Source organism: Oncorhynchus clarkii, chromosome 12 (genome assembly GCF_045791955.1).
Source record: "Oncorhynchus clarkii lewisi isolate Uvic-CL-2024 chromosome 12, UVic_Ocla_1.0, whole genome shotgun sequence".
NCBI lineage: Eukaryota > Metazoa > Chordata > Actinopteri > Salmoniformes > Salmonidae > Oncorhynchus > Oncorhynchus clarkii.
Genome location: NC_092158.1, coordinates 32,491,524 through 32,514,143, shown reverse-complemented (window position 1 = coordinate 32,514,143; position 22,620 = coordinate 32,491,524). Strand labels below are relative to the sequence as shown.

Sequence of the window (22,620 nt, the reverse complement as noted above, 5' to 3'; positions counted from 1 at the left end):
TCTCTGAACTCAGAAAATAGATCACGTCCACATTACTCAGAATAGACTATGAATGAGGAAACTGAACAGCAACTGACTCGCACTGACACTGACCTTATGTGCGTGGGAATATAGAGAAATTTAAAACAAATAAATAAGAACCATTCAATGTGTGAGGAATAAACCATTAAATAAATAATATGAAATACAGTATTAATATAATAATATATTATAGTTAGGGAAGGTGAAACAGGAGCATAACTCAGTCAAGCATTTTAGTACTTTATTTTGGAGATATCAGTGCAAATGAACACCAAAAAAATTCAAACATAAAAAATGAAATAATGTTTCAGGTTGTCACATGGAAAAACGAAACACATCTTTTTTCTACAAATGCATGTTTCAGATGCACGATGCACAATGATGATTGTACTTCATTCATCCGCTAAAACCCTCAAGCGCCGTCCATCCGAGCTCTGTCGTCAACCAGTAACAGAAAATAAAATCACAAAAATATTCAATGCACGTTTTATTTTCACACATTTTCTCCACTTGCTCAGCAGTCTGTGGTTATTTAGGGACTGTTCATGTTCTAAATGACCCTCTCTCTGTGATAAAAATACCTATTTTAAGACTTGACATTTTGCCCCATCACCAGTAGGGATACACAGGTAGTTCCCATGCGTCTGCATGCAACAGGCAGCAGTGAGGAGAGTCAGACAGTATTACACAACACGGCGCAAGATAGATTATCATTTACCACATAGACACATGCAAAGAACAAACCAAACAAAAAACGGGCATAGTATCCTCTGCCATTTGTATGTATGTACATTAATAGGCATTGAATTCATATTTACATTTTTCAGGGCATTAAAAACTAGGGTCATATATTTTTCTTCAACAATACAAAATAGTTATCTTTCATAATGAAAGTACTATTTACACAAATATGTTTAACCATTGTGAAAATGTTTTAATAATAGAAGAAACATCTACTTCATATGTACTTCATATGTATATGTATAAAAAAATAGCACATGTAAGACTAAATGCATGACAGCAGTGTGTGAAACTGAAACCAGAAACAGTACAATCAAAATAAGGAGCTAGACATCAGATAAGCCCTCAAAAGACACCAAAAATATCTCAATGATTCTTGGGTGGCAGGTTCACGTCATGTCCTGCTGCTTTCAAATGTACCTGCGGTTTTCTCTTTATTTCCATGCAAATATTTAGACATTTTAATATGAGCTAAGAAACCGCAAAAAAAGTAAATGGTGTCCATAAAGCACGAGAATCAATAAACACAAAATAAGCTTCACAAACTGTCAAATTCTCAACGGATAACAACACTGACAGTTTTTCATTACATGCCATAAACATATTATTTTTAAGGTCACCAAGAGCTAAACTTTGACAGTGCAAACTCAGGGGTACAATATCAAATGAGACTGTATTATTTATTTCAGAATATGAATTTATATTTCAAAATCAAGATGAAGTATGTGTGAGAGAGCTGTGTTAATTTAGAATTAATTTGGAATGTAACAGTAATGCAGACACTGCAGTCTTTTAACTGTTGCGCCGAACCTGTATACCCCACAGGTAGACTCGGCAAGGTTTTAAAACACCCTCTACTACTACTATTTAGTAATATCTGTATTACCCGTTGTATTACCATCTATTAAGACAATGTTACCTTGCATTTGCACTGTCAAAACGAAGCCCCAACAAGTTCATTCCAGATAAAAAGCAAAATGCAATGCGTTGTGACCACATGAGCCCAGTCTATCAGTTGACAGCTGACTCACTGATGATCAAAAAATTAAATCACACTTGAGGAGAAGTTACAGTAGCAACCAATACAGAGCATTCAAACAGAATGGAACTCTAGGTACCTTTAGAGGATTTGATTAACATTGTTCACAAGGTTTTCCTTTAAAAATGTATCTAACGTGTACATTTTAATGTACTGCTGTGCTTGCCCCGGTATGACTTTATTTAGAGTCTGATCTAAAAGTGATGTTCTCTGTTAATCTAAAAAATAAATAAATATGCAGTGAACTGAGCGCTAACATTTTTGGAGTCATCAATAATAAATGTAGCTGGAAATGTTCTTCATCAATGTTTTACGAGTAGCAACAAAGAGGACACAGAATAGTGATATGTGTGCAATACAGGCACAAATCATTGGAGTAAAATGAATGGTGCCTTCTTTCAATCATTTGAGAATGTGAAATACATACTGTATGGAAATCACCAGTGGGCAACGTTCAAATTTGACGATTATTTTGGTGCACATAATTTGACATTCTGTTGAAGTAGAGCTATATCGTACCACCCATCCTGTAACCTGAGCCATCTAGATACAATAATGAAACGAATGCCTTGAACTCATTTTCTCTGTTCTTCTCTTTCAAAATCCTCACTCCTGCATTACTTTCTGTTACTTCTTCTCATTAAACTACAAATGAATTTGGCAAGTCAGTAAAAAAGGAAGAAAAAGAAGAAGCATTGCGATCTTTTCCCCCTTGTGTCTTTTTTATGTTTTAGTTCATAAAAGTCATTCGGTCATAAAACTACCATTTATCAGATGAGTCACTCAGCCTATAGTTCTTGTGACTGTGCTTGTCGTTGTTGTAGGGAGGGGACAGGGAGGAGTGCTGGGTGGAGGTGGTGGTGGAGCTCAGTCTGTGGTTGTAGGCATCATTGCTGTTAGTACCCGGCTCCTCCTTCACCCTCACCCCCCCTGGCACTGACCCCTGGGTCCCCTCTGCCTGGTCCCTCCCCTCCCTCCTCAGCTGAGCGCTGCCTTTCTGCAACATGTAGTATAGGATGGGGTTGGAGCGGGTCAGCCGGGGGGAGTCTGGGCTCGAATCAGAGCCCTCCTCCTCCCTGTCCCGACCTGCCCACCGCCCTGGACTCTCCGGCTCCCGTTTCACTGGAGTGGGGTCCCGTTTGGGCGAGTCCTGGTGGGGTGGGAGGGCAGTGTGGCGCCCCCAGGGGGAGCGTTGGCTGCTGTCCCCTGTTGGGGGGGTTGTTGGCTGCGGTCTGAGGTGGGTGGGAGGCCCTGAACTGAGGGAGTTATGGGGGTTGGGGTGGTGCCAGGGCATGGTAGGGAGGTTGAGGAGGTTGTGGTGATTGTAGCCCGGCTGATTGAGGTTAAGGACGCTCCCATTGGCTTTACCGTTGGCCTGCAGGACAGAGGGGCTGGGTCCCCCCCGGGGATGCTGGGACAGCTCCTTCAGACAGTTGTCAGACAAGAGCAGCTGTTTGAGCACATTGAAGCCCCGGCTCTCCCTAGGGAGGAGAGCTTCACTGCTGGGGCTCCTGGCTGGGGTCTCTTCCACTTTAGGGCCCCTCAGGGCCTTGTGGTATTCAGGCTCCTCCTGTATCTGCTTATGGACCAGGCTGTGAACCAGGCTGCTGTAGCTGTAGCTGCCTCCACTGTCCACCACTGCCCGCTGAGGGCTGCCATTGTTCAGGCTCTCAGCCAGCTCCGTGCAGAGACGTATCTTTTTAGGGCTGGGCCCCTGGTGGTGGTAGTCTCTCTGCTCCTCCTTTACATGGACAGGGCTGGGCCGGCGATCTGTTTGCAGTTGTGCAGCGCTGGTGTAGTAGGTAGCGCTCTGCTGTTTTAAGAGCTGGCTCAGGAGGCCATATTTAGCAATGACTTCTGTGGGCCGGGGCTCTGTTTTTAGGTCCTGCTGGGGTTCAGAGAATGGGTTGTGCCTGTAGTTATACCCTGCTCCTCCTCCCCGTCTCTTTTGGCTCGTCACATCCTCACACACAGCAGAGGACAAGAGGTCCAGGCCCTCCTCCCCCGGTTCAGTTTTGACCTTGACGTCTGCTGCCGTAGGCCCGTTGGAGTTGTCACAGATGACAGAAGTGCCAGGGGGCTTCTCATAGCAGCCCCCTGCCGCCGTCTCCACACTGCCCCTCCCACCAGACCAGTCTCTGTGGGTGGCTGAGGCCACGGAGGACGTAGAGGAGGAACCTGCTCCCAGCAGGAGCTGCAGCACTGTGCGACGCTCTAGAAGATTCTCGATCTGGGATGCTGGGGGCGACACTTCCCCCCAACGGCTGAACGACGGTGTGCCGCTGCCTGAGGGCCCGTCTGAGAGGGGGGTACATGTTGTGTTCCTCTGGATGGGGGCGTTGAGCCTCTCCAGCAGGGCCAGAGGCCTGCCACCACCCATCTCCAGATCCTGGCAGGGTACTTTGCTGGGAACCATGGGCGGGGAGGGTGAGGCGGTGCCGCATTGGGCCAGGTTCTGTAACAGTTTGCTGGCGCTGAACGCCGGCTCAGTTGCAGCTTTCTCAACAGGGAAGGGTTTGGACTTACATAGATCCAGAGGGCTAGACTGGACATAGGGAGAGGGGTAGGAGAACGGGGACGAGGTGCTGCTGGGGTCTCGGCTGAGAGAGTACATGGGAAGGGCTGGGCCTGGTCTGTCCAGAGGGCTCTGTATCCTAACTTCTTCCCAGGGGGCCAGTGATTTAAGTGGGACCCGTGACAGACTGGACAGAGTTGCGTCATGCTGCAAATCTGGATTAACCACAATTTTGTTTACCTTGTCGTTATTCCTGCGCTCCAGAAGGAGCTGCATGAGAGTGACCTTGGGCTGGGATTTAAGGTCTGGGCTCATTTCAAGCTCCTTCTTAACCTGGGTGACCTTCGGCCCGGAGGGATCCGGCTTCCACTTGTTTAGAAGGGACTCAGTAAGTTTGTCTAAGGACGAGGACGAGGAGGAACAGAAAGTGGTGGAAGAGGAGGAAGAGGAGTGAACAGTAGAGGAGGAAGAGAAAGCGGTAGTGGAAGAGGAAAAGACAGTGGGGGCAGAGGAGAAAACAGCAGAAGAAGAAGCAGACGTGGAGGAGGAGGTGGCTTTAGGCCTGGTCTCTGGAGCTCTGGTGCTAGCCCTGCTCCTCATAGAGAGGTCAATAGGCGAGCAGCTGGAGAAGGAGATCTCTGCATCGCTGCAGCTCTCCTCTCTCTTGGCCAGGCTTTTCTCCTGGACAGAGCACTCACTGTCAGAAGTGACTGAGGAGCCGCGGCTGGCAGGCAGGACCCCGCAGTCGTCCTCAAGGTGCCCGTTCTTAGTCAGCTGTTTCTGGTTGTTGTGGTTGTTGAGGAGCAGCAGGAGCAGGCTGCTGCAGGTCTGGGGGGGCCTGGTGGCGCGCAAATCAAATCCCCGTTTCTCCCTAGTGGGGGTTTGGGGTTGGGTCTGGGTGTTGGGGGTGAGGGACAGAGGAGGGGGGGTTGGGTGTGGTGAGCTGTGGACTGGCAGCAGAGAAGAGGGGCTCTGCTGGCTGGAGCTGGAGTTTAGTGCCAGTCGGGGGAGTGTTGCTGTCGTTGTCCCGTTTTGGGAGGTTAAGGAGCTTAGCACGTCTAGGGTGGTGGTGGTGGCGCTGGTGGGCGGAGCATCTTCTGTGCTGGGTGGTCTCTTGTCCTGGGTCTGTTGCGTTGCCATGGCGGCCAGCCTCTCGCTGGCCGAGCGTCCAGAGAGCTGGGCCTTGAGGGCGTGCTCCCGGGAATACTGCTGCAGGTGGGCCTCACTGGACAGCAGAAGGGCCAGCTGACTGCAGGCCACACTGGGCTTGGGAGAGGGGGCAGGGCTGGAGCGGATCTTCACCAGGTTGGCCACAGCTTTGAGCCGTTCAGCACAGGACACAGCATCAGTGGCAGCAGCAGCAACAGTGGGGGCGGAGGGAGGCGTGCTGCTCTGCACTGAGCGGGGGGACTCACACGACCTTTCCTGGCTGTGGCCTTGGCTGTGGCCTCGCCGGCTGTAAGGCGTGCTGCTGTGGTTCTGCAGCTTGGTCTTCCTCATCAAGCCCTTGAGGCGGCTGGAGGCCATTCCGTAGCAGGGGAGCTGCTCCTTGTCTGCAGGAGGAGGGGGATCGGTGGACGGGGAGTGCTCGCTGGGGGGTTTGGTGGACTGCTGCGACATGGCCACACTCTGCAGTCTGGAGCTGAATGACTGGAGTAGGGAGGCAAGCAGTGTGCTCTCCCCAGCGTGAGGAGAGCCCTCCAGGGCCCCGTTTTGCAGGCCGCCTCCTCCTCCTCCCTGGCCGTTCAGCTCCACAGGGGGGGAGCTTAGCCTCTGGGCCCCAGGCTCGTTCCAGGGCCCTGAGCGGAGCAGCCGGGCCTTCTTCAGGTTCTGGGAGGCCCCATGGTGCAGTGTGGGACTGTTCCCATTGCCAGCCTTCTGAACAGCGGCAATAGCAGGACTGTGGCTGGGCAGCTGGAAGGGCCGGGCCGCCTTGTTGACCTGTTCCATCTGGTTGCCGTGCCCGTTGGGAGCCTCCGATCTCCGGGTTGCCGTGGCCCCAGGCCCAGCCGCCACGGGATGCATCAGTAAACCTTCCAGATAAGTTAGAACAGCTGAATCCGTGTGTGTCTCAGGGCCAGGCTCCTCCCCATGAGTCATGTTCAATACTAGGATCCCCTCGTATGGTTCAGGACTGCTACTGGGAATAACAAGGTCCACTAGGTCATCAGGTTCAGAACTTCCAGATATTGACAAGAGGTGAGGATGCACATGGGCAGGTTCTAGAGTATTTTACAGGTTCTGGATTCCACTGGCTCAATGTACAGTATTCCCTTCTCCAAAGTGGAAAATTACACTAACACAAAGAAACTGTGGCCATGACCGGAGCCATTTAGGGGCTCTCACCCAGCCGTTACTGGCATTCCTGTGTGCCTCAGAATGCTCCCAGAATGCCCGGGTCCAAGCTTATGCAGCGAACGGCGAGGAACGAGGAGTCAGCGGGTTTCACCACCACAGTGATTTTGATGCATTCCGTGGTTGCGGATGTTTCGGATGTCTGTCTGTCAGGAAGCCTGGGGGCGGTTCACTCCGTGGTGCCTTTCCGCTCACTTGATCTCAGAGGGGGGACCTATGTGAGCAGAGAGAAGAGAGAGAGAGACATAGAGAGAGAGGGGGAAGAGAAAGAGAGAGAGGGAAGAGAGAGCGAGAAAGAGGGAGAAAGTGAGAGATTGGGAGAGAGAGAGTAACAGCGTGAGAAGCAGGGACTTGCAGCACTACATCACATTCATTTCAACACCTTGTCCACCATGCCTGTTACTTGGCAACATTTCAATTTGACTGCACATGGTAACCCCTAATTTTTTTATTTAAACTGAATCGATGACGACAAATGTAGATTAGGGTCAGATTTTATTCACATTTTTAAATTCAAGCCCACTACCCCACTACCACTACCTAAACATTGGTCTTCAAGCTGTAAGGCCCTCGTTGCAATGCGTCTCTGCTTTCATTCAAAAGTGAAGGGCCTGTGAGAGCTGTGAATCATTTCTTATACAGCTTGTCATTTGAGTGGATTATCCCTCCTCCCTCCCTACTACCACTCCTCCTGCACTTGAGCACCTCACACTACCCTGCCTCCGTTTTCTCACTCTCTCACACACACACACACACACGCACACGCACACACACACACACCAGTGCCGCAGAGGGTATAGTGGCTCAGTGCTCTCCCACCTGGGTAAAGTCCTGGCTGCCCTGGTGCCTATGGAGAGCACTGGCCTTATCACCACCTGCCTCAGTTGATCCCTGTCTGGACAAGATATGGACCCGCACTTCAGCTATCATTGTCAATGACATGAGAGCTGAAGGTATTCCACAAAACCAGAACTACATTGACTTGACATGAGCCCGGTTATTATGTACAAAGCCAGCACAGGTTTCCTCAGTACTGACACTGGCCTCCACAGAGAAGAGACAGGATATGGCTCGGTCGAGCTGCCAGGTGTGTGTGTTTTTGTGTTTGTTTATTTGTGTGTGTGTGTGTGTGTGTGTGTGTGTGTGTGTGTGTGTGTGTGTGTGTGTGTGTGTGTGTGGATCCGGTGCACCTGTCACACTGTGGCTGTGCCACTGTCAGGAGGGCAAGACACTGACACTCAGGCAACGGACCACTGTTGTCAGTTGACATGGCAATGTCCTAAGAGACCCGAAGTGTGAACCCTGTCAGGCTGGTCTCCATGGTTACGGGCCACGTCACACAGTCAGAGCCGTGGCCCATCAGGGTTAATTAATACAGAGTTTCTACCGCCACCTCAGCTGCCTTCCTGCTTGCCTGCCTGACTCCCAACGTCTCTCCCTGACTTCCAACGTCTCTCCCCACCTTCGGTGTGACTCGCCGGATGGACGACATACAGGGTCACAACGACAGGAGTCAGTATAGTGAACCTCTTGATTACAATGAGGCCCTTGATTTTGATGAAGGTCATAGATAATGCTGTCTAACCTAAATATTATGGGTCGCAACGAAAGGACAGATAGGATTTAGCCTTATCCCTTAATTATGGAGGTCAGTGATGATGCAGACTAACCGTGGTACAGGACAGTATAGCCCATCATAATGACTGGAGGTCAGTGATGATGCAATCAGTCTAACCTATATATTAATATGCGTAATGAAGCAGCTAGGATCAACAACAGAACAGTAGGCTGTCTATAATCTGAGTGAAATCCATCTCATGGGATGGCCCAGGTCCACAGGTTGGCACAACTATAAAGTCCACCAAAGTGCAACCTTGAAAATAATTGGGAATTAGTTGTGGGATAACAGTTGATCAGCTAGCCCAACCGACAGCCTGCAATTAAATACTAGGGTGGAACAAGAAAAGCAAAGGAACCCCAGCCTGTAACTCAAGGATTTAAGGAACACGTCTGGGAACACGTCTGGCCAAGGAACACGAATGGCCAAGATCAGAAATGACTTAATTGAGATTGGCCAATCAGCGTCGATTACAGTTCAAGGCCAGCTTTATGCTGTTGACCCAAATCTGACCACAACAAAAGCCAACCTGCTCACCCCCTGGACTGGAGCGACAGACCATCTGACGTCTGCTGTCCTGCTAATCTTAGATGGCAGGATTAAGTCTATTTTCCCGCCATGCTGGCCGACCCGAGGGCTTAACTCAATTAAAAAAGGAACACAATGAATGCTTTTGGTAGGAGCAGTAAACACTTAAATACATGTGTACTGTCAAGTTAACATAGTCACTTAGTTAGAGACCTATGTGTATGTGTGTGTATATGTGGCAGGGTTTAACTATACTGGAATAGTAAACAAATAAACATTTGACCAACTGGGGACATTTTAATAATCCCCGCAAGGTCAAATGCAATTTCTTGGGGGTTTAGGGTTAAGGTTAGAATTAGCATTAGGGTTAGAATTAGGTTTAGGAGCTAGGGTTAGTTTTAGAGTTAGGATTAGGAGCTAGGGATAGGTTTAGGTTAAGGTTAGATTTTCCGGTTCAGGTTAGGGTTAGAGTTAGGTTTAGGGGTTAGGGAAAATGGTATTTTGAATGGGACTGAATTGTGTGTCAGCACAAGATTAGTTGTCGAGACAGTGTGTGTGTGTGTGCTTGAGACTCAAACCATGGAAAAAATTCTACAAATGTGAAAGACCCTGAAAATGAACTGGCATTCTGGCCTACATACTTTCAGCATGTTCAAAACCGGATATATTCTCGGCTGGTGGCAAGGTATTTTAGGCTTGACATTGAGCTTGTCTATAACCCATCAAAATATAATAATCAACTGGAAATAAAATGTAATAAAGGGTTACAAGGACCCTAAAGTGGACTGTGTTCATAACGTAAATTTAAGTGTAGGTAGGTGCCCTGTTCTGTCTGTGGATAGGTGGGGTTGGTGGGAACTGTGAAGGACTGGGCCCTTGACAGCAGCCATGACAGAGGTAAAAAAAAAGGCCTGGAATTGCAGGGGCAGCACTGTGCACTGTGAACAAATAAATGACCTTAATATATGGAGCCTGTCATCTAAGCCTAGCCCCTAAAGCCCAGACCCCCCTCTGCTTTCAGCAGCACAGGCGATACGGGCGTGTGTATTACTATTACATTATCTCGCCTGGTGTATATATTGAAAATGACCTTACGCATCTGTTAACATGTCATATCATTCCTGGCCCCCAAAACATGACCCCTCTCCCCATCTCCATGGTGAGACACCAGAGGGCCAATGAGCCACCCTCCACCGACTCCAGTTACCGTGGTGATTATCCATTATCTTTGACAATGTCACGCAATGACACCTAAACGCATTCTAAAGTGATTTTTACTACAGTGGCCATGGGCGAAAGGGAAGATAGCTATGGAGACGAGAGCTTTATCATCCCCCCGACTGACTGGTCGCTCTCCTCCTCTACTTTCTGCTTTCCTCTCCTCCTTTCTCCTCCCCTGTACTGCTCTCTCCTCTCCTCTCCTCTCCTCTCCTCTCCTCTCCTCCGTTTCTCTAGAAGCACTAGGAACAGGAAGGTCAGTGCACATCAGCCATTTCATCTGTGGAATAACCAGAAAACTGGAATGAATACGACCCGATGCAGATGTCAGGGATTAGATATCCAAGTCTGACCTTCAATCCCCCTCACTCATCCCCCTCACTCATCCCCCTCCCCACCCTCCTCAAAATGAGAGTTTCCTAAATGACCTTCATTGTCAGGAATGGTAATCCATTTAAGCCATTTAAAATGTATGAGTCAAAACAAAAGAATTAAAAAGGGGAAGAGCCACAGGAGCAGGCAGTTAAAGTCAAGGTCATTCACACCGCCCAGGCTTTCCACTTGACGCAACAGCTGGTGTCCATGCAAAGCTCTGGGCGTTAATAAAAAGTGACAATGCAGCCCGAGCGGTGTGTATCACTAACGTCTGACACTAGCCTGGCAGATGTGTTCTCCCTGCATTAAAGGGGAGTCAAGGTTAAAGGAATTTAAAAGGAGAGGCGATGCCTAAACACTATTATATCATGTAATCTGCAGGCCAGCCTGCTGCACATACTCAACAGGGTACCTCACTTACACATGCAGCGTGACGGCCATTTGTAAATTCAATATGGCCCGGGCCTGACATGATTAAATAAGACAAAAAGCCAACCTGACCAAATGCAATTGTTCAAACTGGGAACACAAGTGAACTTACACACAGTGGGAAAGTCAAATTAAAAGCTCTGTCTAACCTTGGCAGAGGTAAACAAGAGAATAACATGCTACTGAACAGCGTGAGACCACAACCAAAGACTATGTTAGAGATAAGTAAATCAGGACCAAGTAACAAGGAAAACACGCACGCACGCACACGGACACACACACACAAGAACTAGGGCACTCTGACCCAATTCTAAGGCCGCATTGACCAAACAACTCATGCATAGTGCACACACTCCCACATGCTCTCTCACTCTCACTCTCACTCTCACTCTCTCTCACACACACACACACACACACACACACACACACACACACACACACACACACACACACACACACACACACACACACACACACACACACGCACACACGCACACACGCACACACACGCACACACACTAAAGAAAAAAGGAACTCCATTGGTCCCAGGCCTCCCACAGTGAAAACATTGAAATTCACTTTTATTAATCTGCTTGCATCACATGGAAGAGTTTTACCATTTTCTTTTAAGGACAACCAGAGCTACAAGTAGAAGACAAAACTATTTGACACAAAACAGTTGCATTCATGAGATTTATTGACAAATGTCAATAAACAAATAAGGTCCACATAGCAAAAACATGATAAAAAATGTATTTAAAAAGAATGCTGTAACTATATAATTTGTTTGCCCAGTGTGTAATTAATATATAATATAGTTAGTGACAACTGTGTGAAGTTTATAGTTTGTGACAGCAACTATGTGAGCTTATTAGAGTATTATAGACACAATGATTTCCTATGATCTTCTATGTAGAAGAATCTCTTCCCTTCTAACGACTTGTGTGGCTTGTGAGTGTCATAGTCATAGAAGCAAAACATGTGTTCCTGAGAGTCTCAAGTTTTTCACAGTGAGGTCATAATAGTTTGAATCTCAATTAGCTCAGACTTTACAGACATTTATGTGAGAAGAACTGTTTCTGTTTCCGCCCTAGCTCACAAACACCGCTCTAGCAAATGGTTTGTATCAGCAGATGCAGAAGACATTAGCGGTCGACCGATTAATCGGAATGGCCGATTAATTAGGGCCGATTTCAAGTTTTCATTACAATCGGAAATCGGTATTTTTGGACACCGATTTTGCCAATATATATATATTTTTTTTACACCTTTATTTAATCTTTATTTAACTAGGCAAGTCAGTTAAGAACACATTCTTATTTTCAGGAACGGTGGGTTAACTGCCTCGTTCAGGGGCAGAACGACAGATTTTCACCTTGTCAGTTCGGGGTAGCCAATCTTGCAACCTTACAGTTAACTAGTCCAACGCAATAACGACCGTTGCACTCCACAAGGCCTGTTATGCGAATGCAGTAAGCCAAGGTAAGTTGCAAGCTAGCATTAAACTTATCTTATAAAAAAAAATCAATCAATCATAATCTTTAGTTAACTACACATGGTTGATGATATTACTAGATATTATCTAGCGTGTCCTGTGTTGCATATAATCTGACTGAGCATACAAGTATCTAAGTATCTGACTGAGCGGTGGTAGGCAGAAGCAGGCGTGTAAACATTCATTCAAACAGCACTTTCGTGTGTTTTGCCAGCAGCTCTTTGTTGTGTGTCAAGCATTGCGCTGTTTATGACTTCAAGCCTATCAACTCCCGAGATGAGGCTGGTGTAACCGAAGTGAAAAGGCTAGCTAGTTAGCGCGCGCAAATAGCGTTTCAAACACCACTTGCTCTGCATGGGTAACGCTGCTTAGAGGGTGGCTGTTGTCGTTGTGTTCTTGGTTCGAGCCCAGGGAGGAGAGGGACGGAAGCTATACTGTTACACTGGGAATACTAAAGTGCCTATAAGAACATCCAATAGTCAAAGGTTAATGAAATACAAATGGTATAGAGGGAAATAGTCCTATAATTCCTATAATAACTACAACCTAAAACTTCTTACCTGGGAATATTGAAGACTCATGTTAAAAGGAACCACCAGCTTTCATATGTTCTCATGTTCTGAGCAAGGAACTTAAACGTTAGCTTCCTTACATGGCACATATTGCACTTTTACTTCTCCAACACTTTGTTTTTGCATTATTTAAATCAAATTGAACATGTTTCATTATTTATTTGAGGCTAAATGGATTTTATTGATGTATTATATTAAGTTAAAATAAGTGTTCATTCAGTATTGTTGTAATTGTCATTATTACAAATAAATAAATAAAATCAGCCTATTAATCGGTATCAGCTTTTTTGGGCCTCCACTAATCGGTATCGGCGTTAAAAAATCATAATCGGTTGACCTCTAGGAGACATAGACAAATCCAATGCAACAACCTAGCAATCTGTAGCTCAAACAATGTTTAAAAGGTGTTAGAATTCCAAAACGCACCGACATTACCGTGGGACTCAAAACCACAAAGATGTACTTCGTCCACACTCTAAACACACACCATCCTGTTGAAACAGCCATACTCCCCAGTCTAACATGTGAATATGAACATTGCGTGATGACCTAACACTAACATCACTGTCTGACTAAACATGAAGCGAACAGAGTTCCCCAGTTACAGTTCCTGGCCTATGTCAGTGTCAGGCCTTGACGAGAGGAGAGGGAGGTTTAACTTCTGTACACATCAGTACAAAGAGTTCTCAGTGGGACAACAGAAAATAATTCATGCACATTGATGAGTCATCTTAGCGATTCAGAGCCTAGCAGACTGGCAGGATGATCAGAGGGGAGGACACAGCCAAATCCAGATGACCCTGGATGATATCACTCTTTCCCCACTGTACCCTGGCCTGCATGGATGGCCTGCATGGCCCTGGGTCCACAATAGAACAGCAAGGCTATCAAAATGTTTGTGTCCATAGTAAATATTTGTGTGGCGGTGGAAGACCCACCCAAGGGCAATTTCCTGAGAGAGAGAGGGCTGGGGAATTAGTGTGTTGATTAAAACACACACGCACACATTCCCATATCTTAATGAGCTGTGGCCGCTACCAATCTATACCAATTCATTCCTATTGGGCCTCCATGCTAATCTTACGCTAACATGGTCTATTCAAAGTACGCACAAAAAAATCCCCATCCCAAAGCAACAAGCCATTTTCCATGGGAAGCGGCCTCAGCTGAGGGTGATTGAGGTTGGAGGAACTGGAAGCCAGAACAGCTGATTAGCCCAGGGCCATGAAGCCAAAGGACACATCTAGTCATCTAGAAGCCCTTTGAATGTATTGAACCAGACCACTGGGCTGGCGATCATGATGATAATGGCTGAGGTAAATAGGCCACTTTCCCATTGAAATCATCTGTCCCTCCCTGTGTCAGGCTGCTGCTGCTGCCCAGAACATTGGCTACTAAACCATGCTAAAAAACCCTGGCCTTTAATGAACAAATTCCATAATATCCTTGGCTTCTATCCTAAACAGCTCCCTCTCTCTCTCTGTGGGAGTCAGCAGGATAGGTCTTTATTAGTTTAAAGGAGTAGTCTGCTGATTATAAAATGAGTAATTATGGGATGCTTTGTGAATAGGAAAGCCATCCTGTGACAGAGGACTAAGTGACAAAAAAAGAGGGAACATCTTTGCATTCTCGCCCATCGTTCCACACTTCATAATGCCTCCAGTGACCTACTTCGCCAGGAGTCTTTCAATCATTCTAATGTTTCTGCCCACAGTGAGCTCTGGGAATGGCAGGGTGGGGCATGATTTGGGTACAATGGGCTATATCATTAATCTTTCCACCACTCTACTTTTTCTGTTTCTTGATACAACTAAGAACATCATCTCATCATCTCATTCAGAGTCACACAATTAAACACAATTAAACAGTGCACTTAACCCACTAAAGGAAACAGCAATTATGCATTACCTTTTGGAAGACATTTTCGAGCAGGCAGGCAACACAGCAGCAGCACCAATCTAGTTGTCAGGCCAGAAGCCAACATATGCCAATAAACATCCCAGGACACCTCAACACGATTAGGACTACACATACCCCTGGAGCTCTAAGCTAGATCCAGTACTCCTTGTGCTCAGACCCGGTGCCAGAACGAATCAGTTGGATGGGCCTTTGAATTCCATAGGGGGGCACGTTTTTTCACAGGACCTCCTTTGTGTGCACGCAATATTTGAAATGGCTGTAATAGTAGACCATAGGCAGCTTGTGAGTTTCAAGTTTGGGGAAGCTTACTATTTATCCTACCATTTCTACCGATCTGCTTGGCAGTTATGATTATTTCTATATGCGCATTTTCTTGGAACAGTTTCATTTCAATAATAACTTTTTTGTTTCTCAAAATCATTGTCTCGTGGTTAATCATGAAAATCTGAAGTAAAATGATAAAAATCTCAAAGTTAAAATGAAACTACAGTGCCTTGCGAAAGTATTCGGCCCCCTTGAACTTTGCGACCTTTTGCCACATTTCAGGCTTCAAACATAAAGATATAAAACTGTATTTTTTTGTGAAGAATCAACAACAAGTGGGACACAATTATGAAGTGGAACGACATTTATTGGATATTTCAAACTTTTTTAACAAACAAAAACTAAAAAATTGGGCGTGCAAAATTATTCAGCCCCTTTACTTTCAGTGCAGCAAACTCTCTCCAGAAGTTCAGTGAGGATCTCTGAATGATCCAATGTTGACCTAAATGACTAATGATGATAAATACAATCCACCTGTGTGTAATCAAGTCTCCGTATAAATGCACCTGCACTGTGATAGTCTCAGAGGTCCGTTAAAAGAGCAGAGAGCATCATGAAGAACAAGGAACACATCAGGCAGGTCCGAGATACTGTTGTGAATAAGTTTAACCTCTTTGATCTCTAGGGGCGCTATTTCATTTTTGGATAAAAAACGTTCCCGTTTAAGCGCGATATTTTGTCACGAAAAGATGCTCGACTATGAATATTCTTGACAGTTTTTAAAATAAAACACTGAAGTTTCAGAATCTGCAAAGATATTGTCTGTAAGTGCCCCAGAACTCATTCTACAGGCGAAACCAAGATGATGCGTCAACCAGGAAATGAGCAGAATTTCTGAAGCTCTGTTTTCCATTGTCTCCTTATATGGCTGTGATTGCGCAAGGTATGAGCCTACACTTTCTGTCGTTCCCCCAAGGTGTTAGCAGCATTGTGACGTATTTGTAGGCATATCATTGGAAGATTGACCATAAGAGACTACATTTTCCAAGTGTCCGCCTGGTGTCCTGCGTGGAATTCGGTGCGCAATTGCCAGCTGCTTGTACTTTTCCATTTGATTGAGGGGAGAAACCATGCTTCCAAGAACGATATATCAATGAAGAGATATGTGAAAAACACCTTGAGGATTGATTCTAAACAACGTTTGCCATGTTTTCAGTCGATATTATGGAGTTAATTTGGAAAAAAGTTCGCGTTTTGAGGACTGAATTTTCGGGTTTTTTTGGTAGCCAAATGTGATGTATAAAACGGAGCTATTTCTAATACACAAAGAATCTTTTTGGAAAAACTGAGCATCTGCTATCTAACTGAGAGTATCCTCGTTGAAAACATCAGAAGTTCTTCAAAGGTAAATGATTTTATTTGAAGGCTTTTATGTTTTTGTTGAAATGTTGCGTGCTGGATGCTAACGCTAATGCTAACGCTAAATGCTACGCTAGCTAGCTACTTTTACACAAATTATTGTTTTCCTATGGTTGAGAAGCATATTTTGAAAATCTGAGATGACAGTGTTGTTTACAAAAGGCTAAGCTTGAGAGATGGCATATTTATTTCATTTCATTTGCGATTTTCATGAATAGTTAACGTTGCGTTATGGTAATGAGCTTGAGTCTGTATTCCTGATACCGGATCCGGGATGGGGAGATCAGAGAGGTTAAAGCCGGATTTGGATACAAAAAGATTTCCCAAGCTTTAAACATCCCAAGGAGCACTGTGCAAGCGATAATATTGAAATGGAAGGAGTATCAGACCACAGCAAATCTACCAAGACCTGGCCGTCCCTCTGAACTTTCAGCTCATACAAGGAGAAGACTGATCAGAGATGCAGCCAAGAGGCCCATGATCACTCTGGATGAACTGCAGAGATCTACAGCTGAGGTGGGAGACTCTGTCCATAGGACAACAATCAGTCGTATATTGCACAAATCTGGCCTTTATGGAAGAGTGACAAGAAGAAAGCCATTTCTTAAAGATATCCATAAAAAGTGCCGGTTAAAGTTTGCCACAAGCCACACCAAACATGTGGAAGAAGGTGCTCTGGTCAGATGAAACCAAAATTGAACTTTTTGGCAACAATGCAAAACGTTATGTTTGGCGTAAAAGCAACACAGCTGAACACACCATCCCCACTGTCAAACATGGTGGTGGCAGCATCAAGGTTTGGGCCTGCTTTTCTTCAGCAGGGACAGGGAAGATGGTTAAAATTGATGGGAAGATGGATGGAGCCAAATACAGGACCATTCTGGAAGAAAACCTGATGGAGTCTGCAAAAGACCTGAGACTGGGACGGAGATTTGTCTTCCAACAAGACAATGATCCAAAACATAAAGCAAAATCTACAATGGAATGGTTCAAAAATAAACATATCCTGTTGTTAGAATGGCCAAGTCAAAGTCCAGACCTGAATCCAATCGAGAATCTGTGGAAAGAACTGAAAACTGCTGTTCACAAATGCTCTCCATCCAACCTCACTGAGCTCGAGCTGTTTTGCAAGGAGGAATGGGAAAAAATGTCAGTCTCTCGATGTGCAAAACTGATAGAGACTTACCCCAAGCGACTTACAGCTGTAATCGCAGCAAAAGGTGGCGCTACAAAGTATTAACTTAAGGGGGCTGAATAATTTTGCACGCCCAATTTTTCAGTTTTTGATTTGTTAAAAAAGTTTGAAATATCCAATAAATGTCGTTCCACTTCATGATTGTGTCCCACTTGTTGTTGATTCTTCACAAAAAAATACAGTTTTATATCTTTATGTTTGAAGCCTGAAATGTGGCAAAAGGTCGCAAAGTTCAAGGGGGCCGAATACTTTCGCAAGGCACTGTATGCTGAGAGCACTAGCCTCTGCCATATGGACAAACTGATACAGTGTGATCCATTAGAGGCTAAAGAAATGAGAGCATAGAAGTCAGAGACGCAGCAGTAAGCCTATAACGTTCATCGTCAACTAAGTAAAATACATAGGCCTAAAGCTGATGAATAAAAACAGTAGAAAATATCCTGATGAAAATTCTGGTTCTTTCAATCACATTCATCTCTTTATTCTACCTGTCTGCCTCTCTTTTATCTGTCTTGACTTGAGCTACTGCTAGTGAAGTGCAACATTGTATCAAATCATCACTTGGTCCGGCCTGATGCTGTCTCTTGCGAACTTATAACATTGTATCAACTAGCCTATTCTGTGCCCTGAAAATGTCCTGGCCCCTGAGCTCAGGACAGAGCTGTTTTTTATGGCATTTCCACTGGATATGTGATCATATCAGATCATGATATTTAGCTCTTTCACCCGGCTTGGTGATCATCGAGGCTAGAAGTGTTGGAAAGATTCAAATGCTGTGGAACTATCATTCGCAGTGGATGCTAAAAAACTGACTTCGTTGACTTGTATGAGGCGAAGAAAAAATGTGTGGTGTACGTGGTGAGTTAAGACAATCAGAATCAGACATTGCCAAATGGGCACTTTCCTACATACGCATGCATTCTGGAGAGAGACACCATATCTTCACCACACACCCTTCTTCTAGATGCAACATTTTAAATTACACTCAAGACACATTCTCTTCACACATATTTTATATGCTTTTCACTGACAGCCGCACCTCAATCAGCTAGACCTATTACCACATGCACTACCCAAATTGCGGGCTTCCCAAACACACTTGTGATTTGAAACAATCCACAGCAAAACATTTTTTTTTGCTAATGATCCTCTGTGGCTAAGTCATGCTCCTTGATGAAGTATTTTGAATGATTTCATTTAGACAGGAGTAATTATATAATTTTGGCCAAATATCAATTTACTTTAGGACAATCTAGCATCCCGACAGTGCACTGTGCACGAGCAAACTTTCCTTTCCAATTCGCAAGAGGCTGGAACCAAAGATCTGTATATAATGACGAGATGCTCATGTCTCCGCCCTAACAATAAGAGTATTTGTCCCAAAGGGGCGAAGGCAGGCGACAAGCTTAGGTCTGCATATTATTCCCATAGAGGGGAGCTGTTTCGCTCAATCGGATGGTTTAACTGAGATTGATGAATCCTTCTGTTGGAGAGCGTCTCAGTCAAATAAATGATAAATATTTAAATATTTTATTTGGACGGGCAAGGAGGTACGGTACGGCGGGCCAGGCCCCCTAAGGCCAGCCAACAACGCCGGCCCTGCTTGTGCTACAGCTTGAGCTAAACCACATACACTTCAGTGCTATTATACTACAGTACTTCTGCTAGCTAGCTAGTAGCTACACAACCTTCCATACGGCCCTGATCAGGGTTAGGGCTCATTTCCGTTTTAATTCAGGAAGTGAATAGAAAATGAATAATTCAGTAGCAGTCTGTAGTGAATGCTATCCTAAGCAATGCACTGTAGGCTATCTAACACAAGTCTTCTCTGATTGTGAGGTGAACACAGACACACATAATTCTCCCCTACCATGTCATCCTTAGCTGTGAAGGCTGATACAGGTAAAGTGTAGTAATCAATGTGCTCTACTGGCAGGAGCGCTCTGCAGAATATTAATCAGGCCCTATACTGCCCTCCCTCATTCTCATCCCTCTTCTCCTTCTTCTCTCTCTCCTTCCCTCCCTCTGTTCGTCCTCTCTCTTTCTCCTTCCTCGCTCACCTTTCTCATGACTTGACATCCCCCTGTGCCCCAGACCTGACCAAACGCTAAAGGAGAGCGTGCTGTCTTCTGCACAGATAGCTGCTGCCACTAATCAGGCCTACGTGCACCGGGCCGTGGGATTAAAGAGCTCGCACAGCTTGACTCAGGCACTGAATAGCACACCCACACAAACACACACAAACACAAATACACACACACACTCACACACTCATCCACTCACACAATGAGGTCAAAATAAAACCTATAACAACCCAGAAGTGTCTGGCCCTACTAAAACGAGGTCAGCATAAAAAAGCTGCAGCAGGAGAACAGTTATAAAATAACTCGCAGCACAACACGATTAGAGCTAAATTTACACCTACAGTCAAAATGGAACCTTTGGCAAACCATGCCTCTTTATCTCTCTTTCTCTCTCTCTCTCTGAACACACTTCACGAACACTGCTTCGTGGTGTTGTGTACATTTCAAATGAAGGGCACAAACTCGACAACCATGAATTGACAGAGATGGTTTATGAGGGGGGTCTCATTCTCTGTCTCTTTATCTGTCTCCACAGTATCAAACAGTTCCTCTAGTGTGTCTGTCTGTCTCTCTATGTGGAGGTAGGAGCAGTGCGTCCTCGGTCCCAGTGTGTGTGCACACAGAGACAGGCCAGCCGTGGAGCACAGATAGGAGAGAAGAACGCCACCCTACGCATCAGCAGGGATATTTCATTATGTACATAACGAGTGCCATTAATCGCTCTTAACAAGAGGACGCAACCTCACCTTGGTAGTCTAACACGCATAGCAGGGGGGTGGGGCGGAGGGGAAGGGGATGGAAGGGAGTAGGGGTAGAAATGTAAATTCTTCACACTCAGGGATCTGCCATCGTCTGTGCTACTGCTGCTGCTGCCCAACTGACCAATACCCCAACCAGAGTGTGAATAAATAAATAAAAGAAGGGGAAAATGCCGCAGTGTTCGTGCCACAAGGCTTGTGCCCTTGACATACTGACATGGGGCCCCTGTCATGTGACACTCTGTCATCAGCCGCGCAGCCACCTGGCAGTCCCCACCTTCCCCTGTCCTCATCCTCCGGTGACCCGATGCAGTTCGCTCCTCCCCCCACCCCACGCCCCTTCTCCTTTCCTAAATCTCCTCCCTCCCGCGCAACAGTGCGGCAAGGTCGGGGGGGTCACCGTGTCCTCATCTGTAATCCGCTGCCATTCGTCAGCAGCCCCGGCCCAGGCTGGAGGAGAGAAGAGAGGCAGCCGCTCCAACAAGGGGAGAATGCCCAATTAGGCAGCTGTCACCCTCAAACATACGCACACAGACACACACATACAGCCTAGCACAGCAGAGCCGGAGAGAGCAGGGGAGAGAGAGGGATCGAGGGAGGGAGGCAATGGAGGACATACAGTGCTTTCAGAAAGTATTCACACCCCTTGACTTTTTCCAAATTATGTTGTGTTACAGCCTGAATTTCAAATGGATTAAATATAAATGTTTCTGTCACTGGCCTATAGACAATACCCCATAATGTCAATTTGGAATTATGTTTTTGAAATTTTTACAAATTAATTAAAAATGAAAAGCTGAAATTTATAGTCAATAAGTACTCAACCCCTTTGTTAAGGCAAGGCTAAAAAAATTCAGTAGTAGAAATGTGTTTAACAAGTCACATAATAAGTTGCATGGACTTAATCTGTGTATAATAATACTGTTTAAAATGTTTGTTTTTTAATGACTACCTTATTTCTGTACCCCACACATACAATTATATGTGTTTCCTTTATCAGTATTTATTTATCTGTATATGTTATGTCATGTTACGTACGTATGTATGTATGTACACAACCATTCAAAAGTTCACTGTTGACGTTGAGACTGGTGTTTTACATGGGTACTATTTAATGAAGCTGCCAGTTGAGGCCTTGTGAGACGTCTGTTTCTCAAACTAGACATTCTAATGTACTTGTCCTCTTGCTCAGTTGTGCACCGGGGCCTCCCTCTCCTCTTTCTATTCTAGTTAGAGACAGTTTGCGCTGTTCTGTGAAGGGAGTAGTACACGTTGTATGGGATCTTCAGTTTCTTGGCAATTTCTCACATGGAATAGCCTTCATTTCTCAAAACAATAGACTGACGGGTTTCAGAAGAAAGTTCTTTGTTTCTGGCCATTTTGAGTCTGTAATCGAACCCACAAATGCTGACGCTCCAGATACTCAACTAGTCTAAAGAAGGCCAGTTGTATTGCTATTCTTTAATCAGGACAACAGTTTTTAGCTGTGCTAACATAATTGCAAAGGGGTTTTCTAATGATCAATCAGCCTTTTAAAATGATCAACTTCGATTAGCTAGCACAACGTGCCATTGGAACACAGGAGTGATGGTTGCTGATAATGGGCCTCCGTACGCCCATGTAGATATTCCATTAAAAATAATCATTTTCCAGGTACAATAGTCATTTACAACATTAACAATATCTACACCCTATTTCTGATACATTTTATGTTATTTTAATGGACAAAAAAAATGTTTTTCTTTAAAAAACAAGGACGTTTCTAAGAGACCCCAAACTTGTGAACGGTAGTGTATGTATGTATGCATATGTATGTATATTATTTTACTGCTCTAGGGATATAATTATTGTTTGGATAACCTTATTTACTATTATGTATTGATTTGTATCTTGCATTTCTTCACTCTTTATGCGATGCACAATGCAGAGAACACCGGAAGAAGAATTATCATTAAATTACCACAGTGAATTATTGTAATGTTTGTTTAAAAACGTGGTCTAGAAAAGTAAGATGTATTATGCATGTTTATTGTTTTAGTTAGAACAATTATGATGAAAAGGGGGTGGGTTACAG

General features: G+C 45.2%; 1 protein-coding gene across 2 annotated transcripts in view; it reads right to left on the bottom strand.

Annotated features, from left to right (window-relative positions):
• Positions 1–248: 248 nt before the first annotated feature.
• The window catches only part of LOC139423080 (nuclear receptor-interacting protein 1-like), a 60,993-nt gene continuing 38,621 nt past the window's right edge, over positions 249–22,620 (bottom strand). For both annotated transcript variants that reach the window (XM_071174710.1, XM_071174711.1), the window contains exon 2: positions 249–6,885. In XM_071174710.1, coding sequence (XP_071030811.1) covers positions 2,562–6,416 — 3,855 coding nt within the window. In that variant the 5' untranslated portion in view covers positions 6,417–6,885 and the 3' untranslated portion in view covers positions 249–2,561. The remainder of the gene's footprint in view (positions 6,886–22,620) is intronic.